Source organism: Aquarana catesbeiana, linkage group LG01 (genome assembly GCF_042186555.1).
Source record: "Aquarana catesbeiana isolate 2022-GZ linkage group LG01, ASM4218655v1, whole genome shotgun sequence".
Classification (NCBI taxonomy): Eukaryota; Metazoa; Chordata; class Amphibia; order Anura; family Ranidae; genus Aquarana; species Aquarana catesbeiana.
Genome location: NC_133324.1, coordinates 498,456,107 through 498,476,243, shown reverse-complemented (window position 1 = coordinate 498,476,243; position 20,137 = coordinate 498,456,107). Strand labels below are relative to the sequence as shown.

General features: G+C 42.3%; 1 protein-coding gene across 2 annotated transcripts in view; it reads right to left on the bottom strand.

Annotated features, from left to right (window-relative positions):
* The window catches only part of HOMER3 (homer scaffold protein 3), a 256,887-nt gene that overhangs the window by 45,902 nt on the left and 190,848 nt on the right, over window positions 1-20,137 (bottom strand). For both annotated transcript variants that reach the window (XM_073592618.1, XM_073592609.1), the window contains exon 8: window positions 19,833-19,913. In XM_073592618.1, the coding sequence (XP_073448719.1) occupies window positions 19,833-19,913 (81 nt within the window). The remainder of the gene's footprint in view (window positions 1-19,832; window positions 19,914-20,137) is intronic.

Genomic DNA, 20,137 nt, shown 5'->3' with positions numbered 1-20,137 from the left:
ATGTATATTTTTATACATTAAACATATTTTTCAATATTTCACAGCTATACTGGATCTGGTATGTTCTCCCTGTGATCTATTGCCACTTCCTGTCCTGGTCCTCCTCTGTATGGTAAAGGAGCTTTTTAGGCTGGGCTTCTCCTATGGGTCACAGAAGTGCAATTCGTTTTGCACTCCCGTTTTCAGCCGAGAGCGGTCTGAAGTCCGCTCTCCACTGATATCACTACAATAAGTCGAGGCACTACGTCATGCTGACTTCAGAAGTCTGGATCCTCCGCTGCTGTGATGGCCGCTCCCCATGCTGATTGACAGTTAGCATCTCTCCACTCAGGGAGGAGTGAGAACCGAGCCATTTGCAGTGTTCGGTAGCTTGGTTCTCAGTGCAGAGATGCCGGGGGACAGCTGCAGCATCATTCTGATGCTGCATCCACCTAGGTAAGTATGAATCTAAAAAAAAAAAAATCTTTTCAATCTTTAGGATTCGCAGAAGTGCCCACTTGGAGCGATTGCGACATATACATTTGGTGAGTGTTCCTTTGCTGTGTGCTGCCATGTGCTACGTTCAGACCGTCATTGAGACTTCTAGTTAATAATTTTTGATCTTGATGTATAAATTTAGCATTTTCTTGAATACAAATATTGACTAATTGTAATCTTGTTAGTTTGTTCATTTGTGTAAACACGTCTACGGTGATTAGGACGTTAGATGATTGTGCACTTGATCATTGTATTGATCGTATCTGTTTCTTTATAGTTGCACATGCTTTACAGCTCCTGAAGAAGCTAAAAAGCAAAACATGTAAAGAACAAGCATTGTGAATAATATGAGTATCTGTATTTGTATATGTAAAACAATCTTTCTATGTAATGTTTTATTGAGAGCTAGTATGTGCTCTGTGTCCTTTTGATCAATTTTTTCGAATAAAAATTATTTTATAAGTAATTTTGTGTTGTGGAACCATTCAAATCCCTTATCACACTTTAAAAAAAAAAACGCAGGGGGGTCCCACTACCAATGTAAGGATGCGTGTCTCGACTGTCCAGCAAAGCAAAATGGTTAATGTGACTTTTACCAGACATTCACTGGTGGTGAATTTATCACTGTCAACGTACTGAATGCACCAGGAAGATTCAGCTGCACTGAATGTTTGGTGAATGTCAGATTCATTGCTTTATAAATATACCCCCCAGTGATGCAATGGAATTTTATTATGCGACTGACTGATTATAATGAAGGTAAAACCTACCACTTCGCGGTCTAATTAAATGTCCTGTCAAGGCAATGGACCACATTATTACCTAAGAAACAGGGCAAATACAGATAACGTTTGCTTTAAAGACTGAAGATTTCATTTTCTGGTGCAAATACCCTATATGAGCGCAGAGTATTCCAAGAGGCTACCAGGCCCGCTTCTCTGCTTATAGGGGTATATGTAGAGAATAATGGGATTAAGGAGCACAGTATTATATAGCTCCTGACAAAGTTCATGGTAGAAGAAATGTCTAAGCTTTAAATGTTTTATTTTAAAAAAATGGGGATACTACACTATGACCAGCTTTCCTTTTTAATGAAAGTGGTTATAAAGGCTAAAGGTTTTGCATTCTCGGGAATAAGGTAAAAAATCTTTCCTGTACAGCTCCCTCCCAGCAACCCACTAAATATCTACATGAACTTTGAAAAGAAGGAGAAATGTGGAAAGGAGACTTGATGATACCTTCTTGTACCTTGAACCCACTCTTGCCCACGATTCCTGAATATTGTATGCCAATTTTGCTACAGCCAGGTGAACACTAAGCACAGTGTCTAGATGTGGATCTTCCTTAGCAATTTCAAGCTCAAGAAGAAGATCGCTTAGATCCAGGAACGTCTGGATAATTTCAGAAAGTTCTGCAGACTCCTGAACAAGGCAAGCTCAGAAAATTCAAAGCTCCTTTCAGTTTGCTCTAATCTCTCCCATCCAAGATTACAGCCTTTGTCTGGTTTGTGGATATGAATAGTTTTACACAGTCCGATGACTGAGGACCTAATCATCAGATTAACAAATTAAAGTTTTGCATAGATGGGATACAGAGGTCCTGGACTAATGATATAAAGGTGGTATTCCAGCTTTTGTAGTTCTTTGGGTGACTGTCAACTTCATGTGGCTGGTGGTAATTAGTTCTACGAGTTATGTACTCAGCAAAGACCAACATATCTGTTCCTTTAGCCCTTGCTGTGAAAGGTGTTACTTCATCGTTGCTACAGGTGGTGGTATCTAATACCTGGTGTTTAGGCGTTGGGAAGAATGGAGCAGAAGACAAGTTTAGTCCAGGTTAAGGCTTGGCATCTGGAGGTCTCGTGCTGTGGGTCTCAATAACATTGTGAGCAGTCTCACAAGGTTTTTGAATGATTTGGTGAGCTAGATTAAGGATAGTCTGCAGTGGCACATGAATTGTTGAATAGGATATTAGTAACTTGGGTGGTAGAAAAGCATGTAACAGGCCAGGGTGACCCATGTGGTTGATTGCTGTAGCCTCTCCTGCTGCTGAATGTAATGTGGATTGGTGTACAGGGTTTAAAGCGTCTGGTGTAATTGCATGTTCATTGTTCTGGCTTAGGACAAAGTGCAAGGTCCATCTTGCAGACTCATCGAACACTGTCAACTGAGGATAATGGATGACTTCTTCTTTTGCAGCTTATTTTAAATGTTTGAACTTGGCTAAGGCTGCTGCTTTCTTTCTTTTATTCTGATGAATTTCTAGTAGGGCTCCTGTCTGAGTTGGACTTCCATCTGCCAGCATACACACTTGACCAGTTTGTGCTCCTGGCTGGGCCGCTTCTATTCCTGCCTGTGCTTGAGCACCTTGGGCAGTTTGTGCTTCTTCCTGTGCAAAAGTTTGGCCAGCTTGTACTTCTGCCTGGGTAACTTGAGCCTGTTTACTGTTTGGTTGAGTTTTGATAGCTTCTCATCTATAAGGCTCGGTTCACACCTAAACCGGCCGCGGATCGTACAGCAACGCTGTCCGTTCCTGTTCTCCGTTTCTGGGACGAATCAGGGCAGAATTGTTGCCTCAATTTGGCCCTGAAACGGAGCCAAAGACACACAGCGTATCTGTGCAGTGTGCTCCGCAGCCACATCGGAGATGTATGAACCGGCTCCATAGGGAGTCAGTCACATTCTCCTGCTGTGAGAATTAGATGCGGGGAAACCCGCAACTAATTCACATAGGTGTGAACCCGGCCTTAGAAATGTGGCCTCCAAAAGTGTGTTTGTTAATGGCAGTAAAACTATTTAACCCTAGCAGAAACTCTTCAGCAATATTATCTGATAGAAGAGAAGAATTATTTTCATAAAGTCTTATGTAAGTTTCAAGTACTCTTTTTAGCTTTGTGAGTGCACTGTATAGTTGCTTTGCATTATTACATGCTTCATCAGCAGCAGTTATACATTGCATAGTCCTTTTCCACAGATTCGATAGATTATCAGACATTTCTGCATTGTTTGCTTCATAATTCTCTTCATGTTTCAAAGAAGGCTCAACTGTGTATGAGCATAGGGCTAGCATATACAGTATCTCTCCCTGTTGCAAATCAGCCTCATCTTTGGAAAAAGATTGCTCACTGACTGCAATGGACACACAGATTCTTGTCCAGAAATTTTGCATTTGTGAGCAGTGCAGTGTAGCTATATCTGTGTGCAGCTACAGGTTATGCAGAAAGCAGGTGTTTGTGCAGAGCAGAAATCAAACAGTCTAATACAGCACAGCAATTCCAACAGGAGGGCTAATTCTAGAAACAACAATTTCCCAAACAAATCCAATACACAGAAAATGCCAAGCATGCACAGCTTAACAAACTTAGCAAGAATTGCTTCTTATTAGTGAGTACAAACACACAGTACTGGATTTATAAGGGGGTAAAAGAGGCAATTGCACTGGGTCCCCTGTCAGAGGGGGCCCTGGACTTCCTTTATAAAAAAAATGAAATCTATTTTCCCTCAAGACTTCAGTAGTGTTTTCGTTGAGGAAACTGTCCAGTTTGCAGCCTTTGCCAAGCTCCATTCATGTCTCACTCCATCTCAACAGGCAGTTTTATTACATGATGAAGGGCTTGCTGATACCTTTCCAGGTGGTAATGTAGCTCTTAGAATATACAGTATTTGAGCATAATGGTCATTACCAGATTGTGCTGTGTGCTGCTGTTGCTCTCTGTTCTGATCTTCGCATGGTGGATAATCTGTTCAATACCTGTTCACGTGATGTTCCTCCCCACTTTGCTGTATTTATCTTCTCCACCATGAATGGCGGGTAAGATAAGTTTGATGTCTTGGAATGTACAAGGCATAAATTCAAAGCTACAAGGCATAAATTCAAAGCTAAAGGGATTTCTCATATTTGATTTTATAAAGAGGTATAAACCCCATATTATCCTACTGCAGGAAACACACCTACAGGGGTCTAAAAGTTATGGCTTTAAAAAAAGCCAACATTATGAGAGTGCTTCATGCTGAATACTCCACTTACTCGAGAGGGGTAGCCATCCTGGTCACCAAAAAGGCTGTGGCGCACATTGTACAGGTCAAATTAGATCCTAATGGTAGATATGCTATACTAGTATGTCAAATGTTTAATGTATGCTTAACATTTGTGTGTGTATATGTTCCTCCCCCATTCTCTTTCCAGGTGCTGGAGGTTTTTTTAAAGGAAGCTGTGCTGATCGCACCGGGTCCACTACTATTGCTAGGAGATTTCAATGCAGTGACAGATGGGGTTCTTGACAGACATGGATGTACATCTGACTCTCGCCATATCCTGTCCTGGCTGGAGAGCTACGCTCTCACAGATGTATGGCGACAAAGAAATCCTGGAGTCAGGGAATACTCCTGTCACTCGGAGACTCATAGGACACTGTCTAAAATAGACTTACTATTATCCTCTATAGATGGTCTCCCGATCATATCCAGTGTCAGATATCTCCCAAGAGCCATATCAGATCACTCCCCGCTGGAGGTCATATTAGACCTGAATGCTCCACGGGGACGACGGCACTGGCGTATGAATATACAGTGGCTGCAGGAGGAATTTATCACCCTGAAATGCAAAACAGCTATTGATCAATACTGGGGAGAGAATGGGGAGGAAACACCAGTTCCTAATCAATGGGAAATTGCATAAAGAAAAACTGGCACCATATTTACAAAAAGTCTTTATAGCGGCAGAAAAGGAAGGTATACTCCCGGATTCTATGCGGGAGGCTTTGATTGCGGTGATTCCCAAACCTGGGAAAGATCCGCAAGAATGTGAGTCAAATAGGCCAATATCTCTGATCAACTCTGATGTCAAGAAACTAGTCAAAGTCTTGGCCAGCAGATTGCTATTGGTGATCCTTAAATTAATTAATTCTGACCAGACAGGATTCATACCGGGCCGCTGCACCCAAATGAATCTCTGAAGACTATATGTCAACCTACAGGTCCAACACTCCTATACAAAGATCCCCAAGCGAGTATTAGAGTTAATGGGCTCATATCAGACACTTTCCAGATCCATAGGGGAATGAGGCAGGGGTGTCCCCTGTCCACTCTCCTGTTTGCTCTGGCCATTGAGCTGATAGCAGCTAAACTCAGGACCCATGACACCATTAAGAGATTTTTGGTTGGGGACCTGGAGGAACATGTCTCATTATACGCGGATGACATGCTCCTATACTTGGGAGATTCAGACGCGTCTTTATCTGCTGCAGTTTCCTTAATCCGGGAATTTGGAGATTTCTCTGGTTTTAGAATTAATTGGACCAAATCGGTCCTTTTTCCTCTGGATCCACAGCTAAATTTAAATCTCCCCACACAGTGCCCTTTAGCCGTAACATCACAATTCAAGTACTTGGGAATAATGGTTCAGTTACCGGTGGACTCATTTAATGAGGTGAACCTATGGCCCATAATTAGAGCTTTTAGTGACAGGATCCAGAAATGGAAGGACCTACCACTTACATTGCTGGGTAGAGCTAATCTATTCAAAATAATTTTGCTGCCTAAATTTCTTTATGTGCTCTCTAATGCCCCAATCTATATCCCGAAAAAAATGTTTCGTTATATGAATTCATTGCTGACTTCCTTTTTGTTGGGGCACCAGGGCGGCTAGGGTCTCCTTGGAGCTCTTACAATTACTAGTGAGGAGGGGGGGGACTGGCGGTACCTGACCTCGGCCTATACTATCTAGCCTCACAATTAGTACATATTCATTGGCAAATGTTCCCACAGCTGAATAATGCTGCAACTGCGGTTGAGGCGGCATTGGTAACTTCTTATGAAACCTTATTAAATTTCTTTAGGGGGTGGCGCCCACGGTAGGGGATTGGGAGATGCTCAGATTTGCTAAGCAGATCATGGGGATCTGTCTAAAACATATAGCAACAGTCCTCTTCATCTATCACCCAATGCCCTGTTATGGTTTAACCCCTGTTTGAAGGAATTTTTCCACTTAGAAGATGGATATAGATGGGCCAAATTTGGGCTCATGTATCTCCATCAATTGTAAACCTTTGCACAGTTGAAGAGGGAACTGGATATCCCAGAGACATGGGCATTCCAGTTCACTAGACTGAAACACGCTGCCCATACCCAGTTCGGGTCAGGGCCAGTATCTCTTGAAAATTCTAAACTATAAAAGCTCCTTTAGGGTTGTGTTTGATATGTGCAAAGAGAGATCACACAAATACTTAAAAGTATAGCATTTATTAAAAGTAATGACAGATACAGATAACATTAGAAAAAATAACAAGAATACTTAACTAAAGATGCTATTTCCACCATGGAGTCTCGTTTTCTGTTACGCAACATGGCTGGTCAGATCAGAAGCTTGTATGGTTGCAAGCTCTTGTTTGAGACTAGCCTATTCCAGTTTGGGCTGTGGTAGATACAGGCTAGTATGTGAGTAAATGACCAATCAAAGTTGTTGGGACAGTGATATCACCTTTTAAGGGAGATAGTGGGCTCGGTCATCCTGCATTCCTCAAGCTTTACATCAGTAAGGTAAAACAATACACATGACCTTATATGTCTCCTTGACCAGGATTTGGAGGCCTAGAATTCATTAGTGAGCCACAATATAAACCAACAATAAGGAAATATAAAATATACAATTTCCCCATCACCCCCTGGCCCTTTTGATTTCACAAAAGTTTGTCGAGCTGGGTGCTGTCAGCGGGGCCCCCCATGGCTCAATTTTCAGAAAATTCTTGTGAGTCCTGTATGGCACTAAACCCACATCATAAAAAAAACTATCAATAAATGGTGTATTACATGCTGTTCATACTCATTCAGTCACTATGTGATTCGTTTTCTGTATTCTGCAAAAAAAACTTGGTTGATCCTGCTGCTCTCTATCTGTTCATGACCCCAATTCAGCTAGGGATTTTACAGCTGTGGCAACTATGCTCTGTTTCGTTTTCAATGAGTTTCTATGCTGAGCATTTCCTCCCTATCACATCTGAGCAGCCCATGTGACTACAGAGTCACATATTTTATTTATTTATTTATTTCAGGTACTTGTATAGCGCCGTCAATTTATGCAGCGCTTTTACATATACATTGTACATTTACATCAGTCCCTACCCTCAAGGAGCTTACAATCCCTAACTCACATTCATACATACGTCGGTTTATACACAGTGGTAAATGACAGCCCACTCCTCCCTCCTCTGCCCACTAACCAGCTAAACACAACGAAGGCAGAAAAAATAATAAAGATTTTATTTGAAATATATATTTGTATGAAAATTTAAAACCGTTTACTGATATTAAGCAGAGAATTAGAAGCTACTCCTGCTTATGGTTCCCTGCAGACTGGCTGGGAAAGATCTGGGTCATGTGACAGCTGTTTGGTGGAGCTTCAATGAGGCTTTGGTGAGGCTTTGTGGGGCTTCAAGCGAGCTTTGCCATAGACTTCTATGGAGATTTGAAGATGCTTTGAAAGCGACATGGGGTATAATGTTTGAAGTGAAGTCAAAGCAAAGCAAGATGTAAACAGAACTGTAAGTCTCTCTCTCTATCTCTCTTTTTTCCAATATGGTGCCCTATGTACAGTTTGCTTTACTCATTAAAGCAGGATTGTCCAACATGCACAAGATAGTATATATGTATTGGGTGAAGAAGCAGCAGGAGCCTACTGTGTTTGCTGATCTATGATTTTAATATGCTCCTCGGTTTCTGCAACATAAGAACATTTATTACAATGCCACATGCTGCACAATCCCTAGCAGAGAATACCTATTTTTTTTTTTCCTATAGAATTCACAAGGACCCACACAAGGACTCACAGGGTAAACCATTGTTATCTGCACTAGGCTAAGATGTTATGACAGTCAAGATTTTAAAGTATAAAAGTGGGGGTGATGTACATTATATAAATGTATGTGTATAAATAAATGTATAGAAGCGATTCATATGTAGACCTGTCAGGTTTTTGGCACAGTTGCTCTATAAGAAAATCTCAGTAGAGACCCCGCTTGCTTCATGAGGAATGTAGAATAAACTGCTCCCCCCTCATTCAGAACTTCTCCCTTCCAACATGGTAAAATAACAGGGAGCCAGCTCTGTATCCTTCAACAAAGCATCAGGACAAAGAATTGCCATGGCAACCTGGAGTAAGCTGACAATGAGAATGCACAGCAAAACAAAGCCACGTGAACTAAAGAGATTTCAAGAGGCAAATGTATAGAAATACTGTATATAATCTGCAGGGTTAAATGTCACCTTCAGTGATGACTTCCTTTACTGTATTATGAATTACACTACGCTTCCTAAAACTGGATACACCATGCAATGGATCGACACTGCAGTCTGATCTGTAAATGCTGACTGCACAGTCAGTTTGCAGAACTATCCATGCAAAAAATATATATTTTTTTTTCATGGCTCTCTCTCTTTTTTTCATGGAACCCTGCAGTAACTTCAATGGCCTCATATGGAAATTGTATACAATGCGTAGCATGACAGTTTACAGCTATCAACTTAGTACACATATTGCTGCAACGTACAGGGAAATTAAAATGTCTTCCTTATCCCGAGCTTAGCAAGGGGTACCCAACGTAACAAATGATGGCATAATTGTAGAAACTATTTTTGTTTTCAATCTTAGTTTATTTTCAAAAGTAAGAACACAAAGAATATAACAGAAAAATACCATTCTTTACAGTTTGGCAACACATATAGTATACATAGAATAGTGAGGTGTACTTTACCCATGTATAAACAGGAGTGATCATTTTAACATACAGCTTTCGGTGAACTACTGGTATATCATATTGTATATTGAAATCTTTATTCTAAGAGAGGAATAATATACGGGTGGGGGCCAACATATAATGAACCTTGTGGTTTCGCGGGTTGGTGTTATCTGAGGGTTCCCTCTCAACGAATTAGACTGCTGTAGAAGTCTTTTATTCACCTATTATAGATAATCAAGTCATTTAGCTAGTCCAAAGATATGATCTTTAACTATATATGTGAGTGGTCGGTTCAGTACTTAACAAAGAGGAGACAGAAAAAGTCAGAAATAAGAACGTGAGTAGAAGTGTGGGATGGTACCTGAGGCACCAGGCACTCCAGCATGGCTAATCGGCGGGTAAGGGTGGGGTATCTCTGACCCAAAGGGAAAACTCATCAGAATAGCGAAACATGGACCATGAGGTCCAGGTGGCGGTAAACTGCTCCTCCTTTCCCACTTCCTCCGCCAACAGGCGCTCCAGATCTCTTATCTGGTCCACTTCAACCACCCATTCTCCCAAGGAAGGCACATCTGTCGTTTTCCAATGTCGGGGGATCACTGTCCTAACTGCTGCCAGAAAGTGGCGCAGTACATCTTTTTTAATCGACTTGAGGGGGCCTGGGAGTATAGATAATAGGGCTATCTCTGGTGTGGGTTTGATTGATGTCGCCATCAGCCTGCTGTAAAGATCAAAGACCTTTTGCCATAGTTTCCAGATTGGAGGGCAAGCCCACCAGATGTGAAGCATTGTCCCGCTAGAGGACAGGCATCTCCAACACACGTCTGTCAAAGAGGGGTTAAACTTTTTAATATCTACTGGGCATCTGTACCACCTCGTTAATAATTTAAACCCTTTTTCTTGGTTCTTGGTTGCCAGGGAAATCCTATGCGTTAGGATAAAGCTTTTTTGCCAATCAGTGGGGGAGATGGAGTGTTGCAGCTCCGCTTCCCATTTCTGTGTATATGTTGGAAGGTCAGGGGCATATTCGTTCAGTAGTAGGGAATACAACAGTGATACTACATGTATTGGTGGGTCTGGTTGTAAAAGCAGTTCGTCAAAGTCTGATGGGTCGGCCAGTATCTCTGAGATGGATGAGAAAGTGCGTATGTATGACGTTATTTGACCCCTTTGTAACCACATTGTTGAGGTCCCTAATTCCGTCCGAGAGGGTATGTCCGTTCTCAAGGATGGGTCAGCGCGTAAGACCTGTGCTAAACGTCTATGGCTATCCCTACTCCAGGGTCCAAATCTTAACTTGTTCGCTGCTGGGGGGAAAGCCGGAGTCCCGAAGAGAGGGGTCATTGGGCCCTGGATTTTAGACAATTTACTCGCTGAGATCATGCGGTCCCAAATCTGGAGAGTTTGGCGAGTAAGAGCAGTGGAGAATAAGCCGTCCCCACGCCCAGCCATAGGGGTCCATGGCAGGGCGCAAAGATCAGCCTCATTAAGATATTTCTCTAGTTGAACCCAAAGTTTGGAGGAAGAGTGGTGGAACCAATCCACTATACGCACGAGTACCGCTGCCTTATGGTATATAGAGGCATCTGGGACCCCCGCACCCCCCCTGACTTTCGGGAGAATCATTGTGTCATGTTTTATCCTGGGGCGACGTCCCTGCCATATAAATTTAAAGAAGATCTGACGGAGCCTTTTGAAGAACGAGGTGGGGATATAGATAGGAATGGTCTGGAAAAGGTATAAGAATCGAGGGAGAACATCCATCTTCAAGAAACTATTTTTGTTTTTCAATCGACAGAACGTTCAGTTTTCGACTCATCTATGGCCGGTTTTAGGTCTTTTGGTTCGTTTAATGTAATTCCATACACTGTAGTAAATTTTGACTAGATGTGGCATTTTGAAATGTATGTTCAGTTTAAATGGCAAAGTTGCTCAGTAGCATAAATGTCTAAAAATGAAACTTTAATAGCAGGGTTTTGCTCATGAACAACAGACTCTCTAAACAAAAGCTTATAGAAATCTACTAAATTATAGCCCAACTATAAGTCAAAACCAATTTAGTCTTAGAAATAACAGAGAGAAGATTATTTCAGGCTTTCATGGCCCATTATAACCCCATTATTTACATTTTCATTCAATTCCTATCCCAGTGACACCAGGACAGGGAAGGAGGGAAACAGAGCTGGGAGGTACAAAGCGATAAAAACCTCATAAAGAGTCCATACATTCCCCATGCTATTAAAATAAGTATTTTTGTTGGTGTCTCTTTTCCAGGTGGAGAGATTTTCTATCATTCCTGTGCAAATGACAGCCTGCTATCTGAACAGGAAGAGAGGGGCAAACCTGACTAAGGTTCAAACCTTTTCTCACTCGAGCCAAAACAAAGAGAAAGCATTTTGGCCTGAACTGTGAAAGCCACAACCAAAAAAGGCAAACAGAGGAAAAAGATCTGGTCACCGATACTACCTACATACCACGCTGATGACTGTGAGATAGTGTTCAAAAAGCAGCAGGAGAGGCTTGGAAAGCATAAATCCACAGAATGAATGAAGCAGATGCAGGGAAATGCATGCAATGCATGTCTTCAGGTACAGCTTGCTCTCCAGTAAAGAGAATAGTGAGCAACACAGTAGTTACATCACCATCTTAGATCAGGGCTCAACATTTCAAGTCCTGAGCTACTCGCCATGCCTTAAGAGTTACTCGCCACCACTTGCCCCACCCAACCCCTACCCTGCTCCTAATTCGGCCCCTAAACACGCCCTCATAAATTATCTCATAAAAAACACTGTTAAATGTTTTAGGCAGAATTAAGTTACAACTTTAACAATATTAACAATGCATATTTCATTGACTGATAAATAAAATAAGGATAAGATATGATTGGCTACTAAAGGCACTGTACACATCATTACTGCCTTGTTAAGTAAAAATTGTAATGCTATATTAAATATAGCATTAAAAAAAATTAAAACCAATGAATGACACTTTCACTGATTTAGGATGCAAAGAGACTTACAGCGAAGCAAAGCACTGGACAGGGGAGCGGGAACTGCCAAAGTTAACTTTTCCTATTAACAAGCTGGAGATTGGTTGCTAGGCGGTCTGAGCAACCAATCACTAGTTTGTTAATAGGAAAAGTTAACTTTGGCAGCTCCTGCCCAAACCCCCTCCCTGCCCCGCTCCCACCTCATCTAGTTCTTTGCTGACTCCCGCTGTATGTCAGGCCCTGCTATCCTTCATTTATCTACTGGAATCCATTACATGCTGATGACACATTCTTATCTTGTAAGTGCAATCCTCTTTAGTATAAATACATTGAACCTTTGATGTACTGCACTATGGGAGTATTTTTTGTTTTTTACTTCTGAGTATGGAGTGATTGGTGAGAATTGAAGAGAGCCTATGAGGTTTCTGGGGAGACCTAATTCCCTACGCTTGGTGTGACCACTTTTATCCATAGTCAGGGATAGCTGGTAAGCAGGCTTACTTACTCTCACTGGGTGTGGAATGAGATTCTCTCTGGTGTGGAGGAATATCACCCTATCTTCACTTATAGCCCTTTTATCTGCATGGAGCATGGATGTTGGCTACTATACCCATTCTTCAATATATACAATTCTACTTCCTTCACTCCTCTTCCCTTCTCTGTCGGGGTCCCCCAAGGTTCTGTTCCTGGACCTCTTTTATTTTCAATCTACACCTCTTCCCTGGGTCAGCTGATAGCCTCTCACGGCTTTCAATATCATTTCTACGCTGACGACACACAAATCTATCTCTCCACCCCTCAACTCACTCCATCAGTCTCCTCACGCATCACTAACTTACTAACCGACATATCTGTATGGATGTCACACCACTTCCTCAAACTCAACTTGTCCAAAACCGAGCCTATAATATTTCCTCCCTCACGTGCCTCTTCCCCTGACTTGTCTGTCAAGAGCAATGGCACAACCATCCACCCGTCCCCACATGTCAGGGTACTAGGTGTTATCCTGGATTCTGAACTCTCCTTTCGGCCCCACATTCAATTGCTTTCCAAAGCTTGCCGCCTCAACCTCCGCAACATCTCTAAACTACGTCCCTTTCTAACCAATGAAACCACAAAGCTCCTGATTCACTCCCTGGTTATCTCTTGACTCGACTACTGCAACTCCCTCCTCATTGGCTTACCTTTAAATAGACTATCCCCCCTTCAGTCCATCATGAATGCTGCTGCCAGACTCATCCACCTTACAAACCGCTCAGTGTCTGCTACTCCCCTCTGCCAATCCCTCCATTGGCTGCCACTCGCCCAACGAATTAAATTCAAAATACTAACAATAAGTTACAAAGACATCTACGACTGTGCCCCCAGCTACATCACTAACCTAGTCTCAAAATACCAACCTAATCGCCATCTCCGTTCTTCCCAGGACCTCCTGCTCTCTAGCTCCCTCATCACCTCCTCCCATATCCGCCTCCAGGACTTCTCCCGAGCCTCGCCCATCCTCTGGAATTCCCTACCCCAATCTGTCAGACTGTCTCCAAACTTATCCACGTTTAGACAATCCCTGAAAACTTTCCTCTTCAGAGAAGCCTATCCTGCCTCCATCTAACAACTGCACTATTTTCTCCATTAGCTCATCCCCCACAGCTATTACCCTTTTGTATAACTTGACCCTCCCTCCTAGATTGTAAGCTCTAACGAGCAGGGCCCTCTGATTCCTCCTGTATTGAATTGTATTGTACTTGTACTGTCCTCCCTAATGTTGTAAAGCGCTGCGTAAACTGTTGGCGCTATATAAATCCTGTATAATAATAATAATAATAATAATATGGACTTGTGATATTGGACTTTTATTAGTTCTATCATTGCTTGATATTTTGTTATTTTATGCTACTGTTCTAGCACTGCATTTTTTATTTTACTACTACCTGCTAAGAGAATGACAGGGGTGGAGGCTGGGAGGATAATCGGCACCCATTCAACCCCAATTGTGGCAGCACAGACCACACTTGCCATCAGCATATTTACACTCGCCTAATGCGAGCAGGCGAGTGGAAATTTAGAGGGCCGTCTAAGATGACCTCACACTAGAGATACACAGCTATAAGACTCAAGGTACAGAAGTATCTAGGCACACAAAGTGCACTGCTATTTTTCTTGTGGAATTCAAGAGAATAGGTCCTTTTTTATGATCATAACTACACACAATTACCGTTTTTACATGTTCCCAATGTTTTTGGGTTCAGGTTCATTTTACGTAAGTCCACTGAAGGATAGGATAAGCAGCCTCTGACATAATGCCTAATTTAGAGGCATTCACATTTTAAGGTTAATAAACTTAATAAACTAGAAACTTTTAAACTTAATTAAAAAGTTATTTCACATTAAAATGAATAAGGACACCTTTAAAGTAAATTAAATGCATTTAATAGATGTAAAATTTTAAATAACTTTGCAATATACTGGTACCATTTTTTGCCAAATTCTACTGGTATCCTTAAAATACAGGCTGGCCAGTTGTAGCTACCTTTTCCCTCCTAAACTTTCAGTCGCCACAGCCCCTACTTCACAGAAAGTACTGTATAATAATAATGAAGAAAGCTTCCTTAACTAGCATATAATGAAGTAGAAAAGCAGGAACTAATCAGGGATGTATGTACTATCACAAAGGACACAATCCTGTTTCATCACTGTCAAGAGCTGTCAGTGAATAGGGCTAGTTATGCCATTAATTTGCCTTTCTGCATAGCCTCTGCCTCTCTGCTTCACTGGCAAGAAGTATGGGCTTAATATTGTAGGTGTAGAGGAATGCAGGAAAAAAAGTGTCTGGCCCCTCCTATAATTGGGAGATGGAAAATTGTATACATAGCACCCAAATACTACCAATAAAGCCACAGTCTCCAGATATGAAAAATAAAAAAAATGAAAATTGCAACGGATTAATAATACAACTACATTGTTCTCCTAAATGCCTAATCCTTACTGCTAGACGGGCCCCCGCTACCTTTTTTCCCCTGCACTCCAGCAGTCGGACATCACTGACATCATCAAGACCAATGTTGCGACCATGGTCTTGCATGGGACATGAGGACACAGTCCACTGCCAGAGAGTATATACTTTGCATACATATACAGGTGCAGCTCAAAAAAATTGAATATCATCAAAAAGTTAATTTCAGTAATTCAATTCAAAAAGGGAAACTCATATTACATAAATTCATTACAGAGTGATATATTTAACCACTTACCCGCCCCCCGTCATTATACGGCGGCTCTTTGAAGTGGAATATTGTTGTTATGGCAGCAGCTAGCTGCCTCTAACTCAAAACATGCAACCTGTATAATTTTTTAAAACGTCGCATATGGAGATTTTTAAGGGTAAAACTTTGTCGCCATTCCACGAGCAGGCACAATTTTGAAGCGGGACATGTTGGATATCAATTTACTCGGCCTAACATCATCTTTCACAATATAAAAAAAAATGGGTGTTGGGAAAAAAATATATGTTTGGGGGTTCTAAGTAATTTTCTAGCAAAAAACAAAGATTTTTAACTTGTACACAAGTTTGAAAAATAGGCCTGGTCCTTAAGTGGTTAAAGCATTTCTTTCTTTTAATATTGATGATTATGGCTTACAGCTAGTGAAAACCCAAAATTCAGTATCTCAGAAAATGTGAATATTGTAGACTCATGGTGTCACACTCTAATCAGCTAATTAACTCAAAACCACTCTAAAGGTTTGCTAAGCCTTTAAATGGTCTCTCAGTCTGGTTCAGTAGGTTACACAATCATGAGGAAGACGGCTGACTTAACAGTTGTCCAGAAGACAGTCATTGGAGTCACCCTCCACAAGGAGAAAAGTCACAAAAAGTCATTGCTAAAGAAGCTGGCTGTTCACAGAGTGCTGTATCCAAGCATATTAATAGACAGTTGAGTGGAAGGAAAAAAGTGTTGTAGAAAAAGGTGCACAAGCATAAGAGATAACTGCAGCCTTGAGAGGATTGTGAAGTAAAAGGCCATTCAAGATTTTGTGGAAGATTCACAATGAGTGGAATACGACTGGTGTCAGTGCTTCAAGAGCCACCACAAACAGACGTATCCAGGACATGGGTTTCAGCTGTTGCATTCCTTGTGTCAAGCCACTCCTGAAACAGAGACAATGTCAGAAGCGTCTTACTTGGGCTAAGGAGAAAAAGGAATGGACTGTTGCTCAGCGGTCCAAAGTCCTCTTTTCGGATGAAAGTAAATTTTGCATTTTATTTGTAAATCAAGGTCCCAGAGTCTGGAGGAAGAGTGGAGAGGAACAGAATCCAAGTGGCATGAGGTCCAGTGTGAAGTTTCTACAGTCAGTGATGATTTAGGGAGTCATGTCATCTGCTGGAGTTGGCCCACTGTGTTTTATCAAGTCCAAAGTCAGTGCAGCCTTCTACCAGGAAATTCTAGAGCACTTCATGCTTCCCTCTGCTGACTAGCTTCATGGAGATGCTGATTTCATCTTCCAGCAGGACTTGGCACCTGCCCACACTGCTAAAAGTACCAATACCTGGTTTAATGATCATTATATCACTGTGCTTCATTGGCCTGCAAACTCGCCTGACCTAAACCCCATAGAGCGGGGGTCAGCAACCAGTCTATCCTGATCGACCTTTCGATCGCAGGCAGGTGTCAGGTCAATTGGGAACACTTCTCTGCTTTACCGACCCCCGCTACTTCAGCGCCAGTCCTTCCTCAGCCTCCTCGCTCGTCCTTCCTCCCAGGACAGCAGGAGGTTACACATCCCTGGACGAGCGATGGATGGCGGGAGCTTTCCAAGTTAACTTCTGAAGTTAACTGGCTGATGATTAGTTGCCAGAACATGGGATGGTGCTCGCAACCAATTAACAGCGTGGTATTATGGAAAGCTAACTCCGGCAGCTCATGCTCCCGCCCTCCTGTGTCCAGAGATGTACAGCCTCATTTGTACACCTATGTAGGTAGGAGAAGCAAGCTGTTTTTTATTGCTGTATGTATATGTGGGAAGGGGGGGGGGGGGGGGGGTTTGAGGTAAAGGGGGCAGATGGCACTATTGTGGGGGAATTTCAAAGGAGCAGAGGACATTGCTATGGGGATGGGGGGGCAGAGTGCACAATTGTGGGGGGGGGATTTCAAGGGAGCAGAGGACATTGGTATGGGGAGGGGGGGGGCAGTGGGCACTATTGTGTGTGTATGTGTGTGGAGGGGGGAGAGATGACAAAGGAGCAGAGGACATTGCTATGGGGATGGGGGGGATGTCAAAGGAGCAGGGGACATTGCTATGGGGATTGGGGGCAGAGGGCACTATTGTGAGGGGTGGGATGTCAAAGGAGCCGGGAACATTACTATGGGGATGGGGGGGGGCAGAGGGCACTATTGTGTGTGTGTGTGTGGGTGGGGGGTGACGTCAAAGGAGCAAAGGGCATTTCTATGGGGGGCAGAGGGCACTATTGTGGGGGTGAAGGGAAAGGGGCAGAGGGCCAGAGGACACTACCGTGGGGAGAGGGGTAATGTAAAGGGGGGCAGAGGTCACTGCTATGGGATGGGGCAGAGGGCCAGAAGACACTACTGTGGGGAGGGGTGATGTGAAGGGGGGCAGGGGTCATTGCTGTGTGGGGGGATAGAGGACACCACTGTGGACAGGGCCAGCGCCAGCATAAGGCTGCTTAGGCAGCAGCCTTAGAGCGCCAGGATATGGGTGGTGGTAGTAAAATCCAAACCCCCTGCAGTTGAGGCTGCAGAAAAAGGGACTGGGGAATCTGTCCTTAGTCCTTTTCTCTGTCTCAAATATGACAGACATCAGGGGTCTATTTAAACCCTTGTTATTTCACCAAAGCCCCCCAACAGGGTTTCTAAAAAATAATATTGCAAAATTTAATTGAAAAAAGTTGTACAATTTAATCAAAAAATAAGATAATAAAAAAAAAAACTACTGACACCATCCACTGCCCTATTGGCACTGTCCACTTGTATTGGCACTGTCCACTGACATTTGTTTTATTACATGTTTCTATGTTTTCCTTACTATTTAGTTAGGCCTTGCTAGTTAATATTTTTTAAAAAATCAAGGGCGCCGAACCCTGGTGATCTATTTTATGATGTTCAGGTAGATCTCCACCTCTGAAAGGTTGCCACCCCCTGCCATAGAGAATCTGTGGGGTACTGTCAAGAGGAAGATGTGAGACACCAGACCCAACCTTACAGACGAGCTGAAGACCACTAACAAAGCATAACCTCAGCAGTGTCACAGGCTGATCGCCTCCATGCCACTCCGCATTGATGCAATAATTTAAGTAAAAGGAGCCCCCGACCAAGTATTGAGCGCATACTATACTGTACATTGACATGCTTTTCAGTAAGTCAACATTTCTGTATTAAAAGCCCTTTTTTTTCTTTTTTTTTGGGTCTTATGTAATACTCAAAATTTTCTGAGATACTGCTTGAAATATATCACTCTGTTTGGAAATAGTTTGTATAACGTATGAGTTTCACTTTTTGAAATGAATTACTGAAATAAATGAGCTTTTTGATGATATTCACATTTTTTGAGATGCACCTGTATATACACATAACCATCAGTCCACAGGTTTATAAGGGGAGACACATACTTCTGCAATTTATTTCTGAAGCTACTTTTCTGTTTGTGGAGCCTTAACGCCATTTACATTTGAATTACCACTTTCATAATTTACTTATAGAGAGATATAGCCCCTTTGTTAATTAGGAGCAATCAGTTCTGTTTTGTGGATGTGACAAGCATAGCACACAGGACAGAGAACAGAGAGCTGAAGCTGCAAACTCTGATTTCTCTGCTGTCCTCCTCCCCCCTTTCTCAGCTCAGAGTGGAGGGAGGAGGGTGTCAACCCTGTGCATTTTATGCTCATGTAGTGTAATCACTGCACGGGCAGAAAGGGGGATGTAATCTGTCTGCTGATAGATCACAAGGTCAAACCTGGCAGAAATCTATGGCAGTTTTCTATATGAAAAACTGCCACATTCCTTCTGTTAATCAGATGCAGCCTAGTTTCAATTTCACTCTGAAATAGAAACTGGTGCAGATAGATCTGAAACCGGTCTATATGTTCTTTAAATGTGGCGTCTGCCATTTCCAACAGCTTCCTGCACCATTAGGCCTCATGCACTCTGGATGTTTTTGGACGTTTTTACAGCAGCTGTTTTTGGCAGCAGATGTTTTTTTCTACAGTCATTAAATTCTCCATCATGTTATCCTATGTGTCCATGCACACATAGGCTGTTATCAGCAGTTTTTGAGCAGTAAAAAACTAATGGGTTCTGAGAGACATTTTTCAGCTGTAAAAACGCTCTAACGCTGATAAACGCCGATAAACACTGATAAACGTCAATAAATGCTCAAAAACGTCGCTCACCAGCATTTAACGTTTTCGATCCATTGGAAAAAAAAATTTTAAAAAAAGAAAAGAAAAAACGCTAACGCGGAAAAACCGCCAATAGATGCTAAAAAACGCTATTACAAAAACAAAAAAAAGTTGAAAAACTCACTGCAAAGCTACTGACGTTTTTAGAACGCTATTTTAACGTCCAGTGTGCTTTAGGCCTTATAATGATGCAGGAAGCTTAGTTAATTCTCCGGCATGTGTCTTACCTTTAGCTTCTGCAGGAGATCATCTCGTTCAATCTCCAGCTCTGTGAGGTCTGGTCTCTGTCCTTTCAGTTGAAGTATCTCCTATTGCCAGAGTAAAGAAAAACAATTGTATTTATACATATTGTACAGCAGGGGTAGGCAACCTCAGCACTTCAGCTGTGGTGAAACTACAAATCCCATCATGCCTCTGCCTCTAGGAGTCATGTCTGTAGTTGTCAGGGTCTTGCAATGTCTCATGGGACTTGTAGTTTCAAAACAGCTGGAGAGCTGTGGCTGCCTACCCCTGCTGTACAGTATATGAACTA